Source organism: Nestor notabilis, unplaced genomic scaffold (assembly GCF_000696875.1).
Source record: "Nestor notabilis isolate BGI_N333 unplaced genomic scaffold, ASM69687v1 scaffold19226, whole genome shotgun sequence".
In the NCBI taxonomy this organism is placed as follows: Eukaryota; Metazoa; Chordata; class Aves; order Psittaciformes; family Psittacidae; genus Nestor; species Nestor notabilis.
In genome coordinates, this window is record NW_009933535.1 from 1 (window position 1) to 8451 (window position 8451).

General features: G+C 55.0%; 1 protein-coding gene across 1 annotated transcript; it reads left to right on the forward strand.

Moving 5' to 3' along the window:
• Positions 1-219: 219 nt before the first annotated feature.
• On the forward strand, positions 220-6580 carry RPS6KL1 (ribosomal protein S6 kinase-like 1; the record flags this gene model as incomplete). The annotated part of the gene is made up of 10 exons (XM_010016924.1): positions 220-344; positions 1035-1127; positions 1959-2006; positions 2724-2856; positions 4108-4263; positions 4593-4865; positions 5684-5773; positions 5921-6003; positions 6258-6353; positions 6470-6580. Coding segments are annotated over 10 exons (1208 nt in total), but the record flags the coding sequence as incomplete, so codon positions are not given.
• Between the last annotated feature and the right edge of the window lie 1871 nt (positions 6581-8451).

Genomic DNA, 8451 nt, shown 5'->3' on the forward strand with positions numbered 1-8451 from the left:
GGGGCCAGTGCATCCCTACTGGGAGAAGGGTGAGGGGACCAGGGCATTCCTTCTGGGAGCGTGGCAGTGGGACTCGAGCATTCCTCAGGGGAGTGGGACCAGGCCATCCCTCTGGGGCATGTGACCAGGGGACTGGGGCATCCCTCTGGGGTGTGGGACCAGGGCATACCTCTGGGGAGCACAGCAGCCTCTCATGCCTGCCCTCTGCACTGACCACAGTTGACCCCAACAAGGAGCGCCGGGAGGCTGTGAAGCGGAAGATCACACAGTACCTGAGGCGTGCAGAGGAAATCTTCAACTGCCACCTCCAGCGGGCTGCAGGGAGTGGCAACCCCACCGCCACGGTGAGGGACTGGCATGCGATGGCATTGGGTGGGATGTCAGCGGATATGTGGCACTGGGAAACCTGAGACGGACACACAGGAGCCCCAGTGAGCCTCTTCAACTGCCTCTGCCAGATGCCACCGTAAGGTGGTGTAGAGAAAACCACCCCCTGAGGTGTGTACGTTTAGCTTGCTGCCACTGTAGTGAAAATGGCCATTTTTGGTGGGACTGGAGCCGCTGGGGGGAATCACATTGTAACATATTAAAAATATTGTCTTCCCCATCATTGTTCCCTTCTGGATGGAAACCAAAGATGGCTGCTTGCTGCATTGTGGGAGAAGGTGGTTAATGAAGTGAGATGGCATTGAGGCAAGTAGAGTTGGGGCCTGGTGAGAAGGATGACGGGAGAAAGGCAACTTCCTTCCATATCCATACAGATCCCGTTAGTGCTGAGGCAGTCCAAGTCCAAATTTTGGAGTGATTTTACATCTGCTGCAGGTGTAAGCTTTCCCTGGGAACTTCAGAGATCCAGGAGCTGGCCAGGAAAACAGTCCGGCTGCTGTAAGGAATCAACCATGGCCATGTCTCTATATGTTGACCAGCCTGGCAGTATTGCTGCCTCCTCTGGAAAATGCAGGGACTTCTCCTACCCACTGTCATGGACGGTAGCATTTCTAGATCCCTCATCCTCTTCTCTCTCTGCCCTGCAGGGTTACAGCAGCCTGCGCTTCCGGCCCATCAGGACACTGAGCTCGGCAGTGGAGAATCTGAGACGGTGTAAGGTTGTGGGACTGATCGATAAGGTAATGACTCAACCTGGAACTGGGGGGGGTGAAGCTGGGGCTGGACCAAAGTGTCAGCTGGATGGTCCTGGCAGCTGGGATGAGGCTGCTGGGACCCAGCACAGCCACCAAGGAATGTCCACAGCAAGGGTATACATCTACACCATTCCCACTAAGGAAAATTGGCAGGCAAAGATGTAAGACCCTTTAGGAGTTAGCTGGGAAATCTGTTAATGTCCCTATTACTTCTGCTTACCAGAGTTCCCAAGATATTTACAAGGAGGTTGATGCATCCAGTTCTTTTCAATGCATGGAATTTGCTTGATGGCTAGGTACCACAATGGTGGACTCCTACGGATTATCTAGACTTCAGCAGAAGACAAGCTATTTGCATGAATAAACAAATTAGTAGCTCATGATCTTGGAGCAAAGATGCCAGGCTTACCGTCTCCATACACACACTGGCACACTGCTTTCCTCTGCATTCACACATCTCGGCTTGGGAGGGCTGATGTGGTCTTCCTGTCTTGCCCAGGCCCGGATGGGTGGCCCAGCACACCCCACAGAGCCCAGTAGGAGCAGCATGAAGCCTTCCTTTGTGAAGGAAGCAAGTGATGTGGGAGCCACCTCTTGGATTTATTAACTTTCTACTCCCTGGCTGCTTGGTTGTCTCATTGCTAACAACCTGTGGTTTGGCTTTAAAGAGTAGGGGTTTGAGCACCCCAGACTCCTCTAGTTGGGTAGGAGTTTGTTTCAGTTCCAGAGCTGAGGCCCTTGGGTCATTCCTCTAAGCTGTGTGTTGGGGTAGGAGCAGTCACTGCTTCTGACCAGCACTGTATATACCACTCCCAGGTGCAGATCGTCCAGGATCCAGCCACTGGTGCAACCTTTATACTTAAGGTGGGTGCTTTCAGTTTCATCTGCCTGCTTCTCCCTGTCCTGCCAGAGCCTCCTTGCCCAAGCAGATGGCTGGGGCAGGTGAGAGGACCGAAAAATAGCAGTTCAGAGAGGTGTTGGAAGAAGTTCATGTTCATAAAGCTTCCATAAGGGAAGTGGTTCTCCTTGGTGTCCTGGGTCATCTGTTTCTCTGCTTTATAAGGCTACCAGCCAAGCCTTATGACCCTGTGAATCTGGGTCAACCCCTGAAACAGATCATGGGTGAGGTACTTGTACAAGTCTTCGGGCATTTTCCAGTGCCCTTGGAACTAGAACTTCAATAATTGGGCAAGAAGCCTCTGGCGTGAGCTTCAGTTCCAGAGAGGACAGGAGAGAGGGCTGGGATGGCAGGTTTCTGTCTGAAGAGAGTAGGGGCAGTTGTGAGAGACACCACTGCTCTGGACCAGTGGTGTCCTCTGAGTCCTTCAGTGCAGATGGGGAGTGCTCTGCCTTGGCAGAGCTTTGCAAAGCCCTGCCATGTCACAGTGGGGGGCTGAAAGACCTCTCAGCATGGGCTGCAGGTTTCCAGATGGGGAGCTCCACTGCAGGTGGTGCTGGGGAGCAGCCACGGGGCTTGGTAGATGGTGTGCTAGCTTTTTGGCTGGCCTCCTGCCCTACCAGTTGCTAGGCTGCAAGGAGTCCCTACCATGCTGTAACACCCATCTACTTGTACCTCCTCAGAGCCTCCCCAAATCCCATGTCGAGACCCGTGAGCGACAGACCATCATCCCTCATGGGGTCCCCTTCATGGTCAAGCTGCTGTGCTACTCTGTGAGTGAGGATTCCATCTTCCTTCACCTGGAACACGTGCAGGGTGAGTGGGGACAGCACTGCTTTCTATCCATGGAGCATCCTGCTCTTATCCCCAGTCTCCCTTTCTTTAAAATCTCAAATATATTTATCCTGCTGCTTTGGGACTGGTTTTTATAGTGACAGCACAAGCTGTCTTCTTCATAGATGGGTGGTGGGTACCAGGGCTTGGAGACTTTGTGGAAGGAGCTGATCTGCTGTACTGGGGATTCTGGGGGTTTGGTAAGAGCTGACTGGGGAAGTAAACTAGAAATGGGCCTGTAGACACCTACAAGGAGAAAGAGGGGGTGTGTGTTATATGGAAACTAGCCTTAAGGACAACTGACTCCCATGGGAGGGAATGGTCATGCCTTGAGGTAAAGGGGTTGATGGGGTCCAGAGTCTTGAAAAGAAAAACCTCTTAATTTTACTGGTGTTGTTTAACCATGACAGAAGGGTGATAGAGGAGAACCAAGTGAGGCGATTCACCTGGATGCTGTAGAACAAACCAATCTTTTGCTAAGAGCTTTATAAAACTTTTTTGTGTTGTTATAAAAGAAGAGGTCACACTGGATTTTGAGTTCACACCAGAGGAGATGGAGAACTGGGGCATAAAGGGTTCAGGTACAACAAGGAGGTGAAAACATGAGGCTTGTCCCAGATCCTGGTGAAGAAGTTTGTTCCAACGAGCTTCTTCACTCTCTGCTGGTCGAATGGATGTGTAGGGAGCAGCAGCTGGAGTCCAGCGATGACAAATGCACATTGATGTGTTGGAGAACAGCCTCAATCCTTGTGCATTGCTGCAGGATGGATTTGCAGAAAGCAGCCAGCAGCTGAGCTTAGTGAGGCTGGGAAGCCCTGGCACCATGCTGTGGGCTCAGCGCTCATTGCTCTGGCTCATCACTGACCCATGGGCTCTGTGACGTGCGGTGGGAGCTTTCTGGCATCTCTGTCACACGGGAGGAAAGTGGGGATGGCAGTGGGGTCATGGGCATGTATGAACACGTGGAAGTGGTAGAGCTGGGATCAAGGAGACTGTGCAGAATGGGGAGCAGGGCTGCTACAGGAGGGGGTAATGGTGTGCTAGGTCCCAGGGAAGGTTGAGCAAGGTGTGCTCTTGTGTTCTGCATGGACTTGAGCTTTGCTGCAGAGGAGATTAAAGATGCTTGATCGTGTCCCCAGTATGTGGGCCTTGGCCTGTCCCTGAATGGGCTGTGTCTGCAGTGAGGGAACCAGGGGTGCTTTCTGTCTGTTACTTGTTCTCTCTGCTTTCCAGGAGAGACACTGTGGTCTCACCTCCGCTCCAAGTACTGTGTCCAGCAGGGCTCTGCAGATTCAAACACTGTTCAAGCCCTGAGGGACCTTGGCAGAGAGGACGGCGTGGGAAGCTCCCAGGGCAGCAGCCAAGCCTCTATCCTTTCTGCTCGGACAGGCAATGGCTTCCCAGGTTCTACAGCCCACCGAGTACTGGGAAACACCGACTCCTTGCCCCCTCGGGAGCAGACTCCCACCCCCATGGACTGTGAAAAGGCCCCAGCCACCTCACCAGCCAGGGCCTGGTCATCTACCCCTGGGATGCCCTAACCAGCAGCACAGGCTGTGTGTCAGAGAGAGCAGCCTCGCAGCCAGACCACAGGCTTCCCCACATGCCTGCACCCATACTGAACACTGCGAGAGGGGCCCAGCCACTGCCTCGGCAAGCGTCTGAGCTCCCTGGGGCTCGGTCCCTCCTGACCTCGGGTCAGAGGCGGCTTCATGCAGGAGTCGCTCCATCCAGCTCTGCCCAGCCCCGCGGGCAGGTCCCGGTGGCGTGGAAGCCCTCGCGGGTAGCCTACGGAGGGCTCGGCCAGCAGCCACCATCAGAACAGTGTGAGGCTTTGGCTTCCTGTGGGCATGGGCGCAGGGCATGGGCTGTGCAGGAGGAGCAGGTGCAGCTGTGGGCAGCAGAAATCCTCCTGGCCCTAGAGGGACTTCACCAGCAGGGCGTGCTGTGCCGGGACCTCAACCCCAGGAACCTGCTACTTGATGCAACTGGTAGGTAGTGCCCTGGCTGCTGTCGTGAGGAGGAGGTTGGCCTCTCCGCTGTGAGACTGCCATCCATTTGCTCTGTTTCCAAGGGACATGGGCTTCCTTGAGTTTGCTCTGGGGGAGGGGAGAGCCTGGGGAGGTTTGAGTGTTTCTGAGCATGGAAGCATGGTCTTGGTTGGGATTTCCAAGCAGTTATTACAATACTTGGCTCTGCAGCAGGAGAGTCAGGCGCCATAGCCACAGGAATGCATTGCCCCTGCACCCACACAGGGGCTGGCTGCCTGGGAAATCCCAGCATGGGGAAGATGAGATCAGCTGAACTGTGCCTGAGGTTAGTGGGATTGCAGTTCTCCCCTGCTTGTAGTTGCGCTGAGGTATTCTGGAGCTGTCCCATCACTTTGAACCATGGGTACCATTGTCAGGGCAAGTTCCTGCTCAGCTGGTAACATCTGGGACAAACTGCAGAGGCACAAATTGCTTAGGAAAAGAAAAATGCAGGAAGCTTTGCAAGGGGCAAGTTACCCCTTAACTGCTGAAGAGATGATTCTTTCCTCACTATGGCCTGCACTGAGGTCTGTGAGCTTGAAGCCCACCTAACCAGTCTCGCCAGTTGTGAGTGCCTGCTGGGTATCTTGGGCAAGCACTGGGAGTCCAGGGGATGCACAGTGCCAGGGAATGTGCAGTGCCTCTGTATTCAGGGCACAACAGGGGCCCAGTGCCCTAGCTGTTCCCAGTTGCTAGGATAGGGCTTGGCTTTGTGCTCCAAGAGAAGTCCTTAGCTTTGTGCTAACCGCCCTGCTTTTGCCTTTGGTGCTCCTTTGCAGGTCACATCCGTCTCACCTTCTTTGGCCAGTGGACAGAGGTGGAGCCCCAGTGCTGCAGCCAGGCCCAGGAACAGCTGTACAGTGCCCCAGGTAAGGGATGTGTCCCCTGCCTCATCCTGCCCCCTGCGCTGCTGACTGCAGGAGAGGGCTTCTGCAGGCAGCAGGAGGTGCCCAGCACGGTACAGCCACTGGTGCTTCCAGCCTCCAGCTCTAATGCCTCTCTGGCTCTTTCTGCAGAAGTTGGGGGGATTGCAGAGCCCACTGAAGCAGCTGACTGCTGGAGCTTTGGCTCTCTCTTGTATGAGCTGCTGACAGGAGTGGTAAGAGGCAGAGGAGCTGTGCAAGGAGTGGGGAGGAGGAGGTGATGTTGTAGCTCAAGGGCTCCCTGCCATGGAGGTGCTGGGAGGGTGCCAGGTTGTTTCAGGGGTGTGATTCCAAGTGCCTGTGCATGGTCTTGAGGTGTTCAGGGCCCTGGGTTTTAAATCCTGCTGTGTAGGACAGGGGATGCATGGCCACGAGGGTGATCCTACCCTCCTCAGCGTCTCTGCTCACCATCACCCTCTGCTTCCTGCAGCCACTGTCCCAAAACCACCCTTCAGGGATTCAACCTCACACCCAGTTGCATGTGCCAGAGGGGCTCAGCCTGGCTGCTACATCACTGCTCACCGAGGTGAGGGTCTCAAGAGGCTGGGAGGGAAGACAGAGCTACAAGCCGATGTCCAGCCTGGGTTGCTTTTCCAGAGTCCCTCTCTCCTCATCCTGCTGTTCCATCCTCTTTCTCTGCAGCTCCTGCAGTACAACCCAAACCAGCGCCTGGGCTCTGGAGGAGGTGGCATGGCGAAGCTGAAGTCCCACTCCTTCTTCAGCACTGTCCTGTGGAACAAGTTGGTGGGCTAGGCAGGCTGTCCTTCCTGCCTGGAGCTGGGCACAGCCACTCTCCCTGCTGGCACAGGGAGCTCTGCCTGCAGGGCCTGCCCTGGGCAGGGGTACACATGAGGTTTTGCAGCCTTTGTGTTCTGTCTCTGCCTGTGTTTGTTGGTGTCTCCAAGAGAGGAGGCTGTGGTCTGGGCCTGGCTGTCTCCTCCCTCGTGGGAAAGGGAGCCCAGGTGCTCAGGCCTGGAGAAAGGCCATGTGCCCCTTCTGGGGCATCCCAGAAGCACCGTGCCCCAGGGCTCCTCACTACAGTTTTTAGCTCTGCTGCTACATGGTGACTCCCCCTTGCCCTGTTATATTTTGTGGCTTCCAAGTGTATCACCCCTGGGCCCTGCTGGCTGATGTGTGAGCCTGGGGCCTGCCTGTCTCTGACTGCATGTGTGTGTGGGTAATGTGTGCTGTGGGGTGAGGTGGGAGCCTCTGCTCTCCTCCTCCCTGGCCCTCTGAGAAAAATAAATCACTTGGTATCACCTGTGGAAGTGTCCTTTTGTTTCTGACCTGGACCAGCCAGGCCTGGCCAACTGTGCTGAGCAAGGGAGAGCCCCAAATCTGTTCTCAAACGTACTTCGAGCCCCGGGTTGGTGTCACCCACCGTCTGTCAGCACTCTGCAGCCACAACCCAAAAACTGGCACCACATGCCTGGCCAGCTCCCTCATGCCCCTGCCTGCTCCATGGCCTCTGGGGTCTGCACAGCGATGTGGCTGCAGCTTGGAGCTGGGAAAAAGGTGCAGAGTGCCTGTGACTTCCAGCCTCAACTTTTGTCATCGTCATCCATTCTAGCTCCAGGCTGCTGAGCCCAAGCACTCCTCTCTGCTGGCAGGACAGCAGCCCCACTGCCCTCATTGCTGTGCTTTCGGCATGGTCATCCATCTGAGGGCTTAAAGGGATAATGAACACTTGAGAGCCAGCACAGATGGAAGGAAGATAAGAGCAAATACAAACCAGGATGGAAGAAAAAGCAGCATGAACAAAAGGTGTCTGCTAACAGCCCAAAGCGGGGGCTGCTGTGCTCATCAGTGCAAGTCAAAACTGCAGGCTGACAGACGAGCTAGCAATGGCAGCGGTGTAGTTCTGGCCCTCCCAGCACTCACTCATCCCCAATAAGTAGTAAGGAATATTGTAATTCACTGGTGCCAGTAACAGTAAGGAATTACTGGCACCAGCGAAACTCTTCTGGTTCCAGGACCTGCTTGCCACCACCAGCAGAACCACTCTGCTCCTGGCTGACTCAGCCTGCCTCTCAGGCAGCAGCAGGAACGCTCGTCCACCAGAGGGAAGCAGAGCCTGGGAGAAACTCATCTCTACCCCAGCAGAAGCAGGGGGCACCTGAAGGGCTGTGCAGAAGCTAGAGGCAGCTGACCACTACTGCCACAGCAGGAGCAGCTAAGCCTTGGGCCTTACCTCTCTAGTGCAGCATGTGCTGGCTGAACCCTAGAGCAGCAAACCCGCACCTCTGGCCACCAGCCTCCTCATCCCGTGATTCAGGGTAGGTTCAAAAGCCACAGCCTGGCTTCTCACAGCGCACGGCCGTCAGTGTCACCCAGGAAGACCAAAAAATGAAGCTCCACGCATGGCAGCTGCATGACCCTCCTACAGCAAGCCCCAGCACTGCAGAGTAAATAAAGCAGTTTGCTAGGCTGCACCATTTGAAGAGCTTGACTGTACATTCACTCCCTGAGTAGTTCAAAGACCTCATTTATTGCAGCTCCAGACAGAATACAGGCATTGCCCTTCCCCATGCTTATGTGCAAAGTCAAAATGGGCCCTCTGCATCCTAAACCAGCATGAACGGCTGGCTGCTAGTGGCGTTCTTTATCAGAACCTTCTCTTTCCC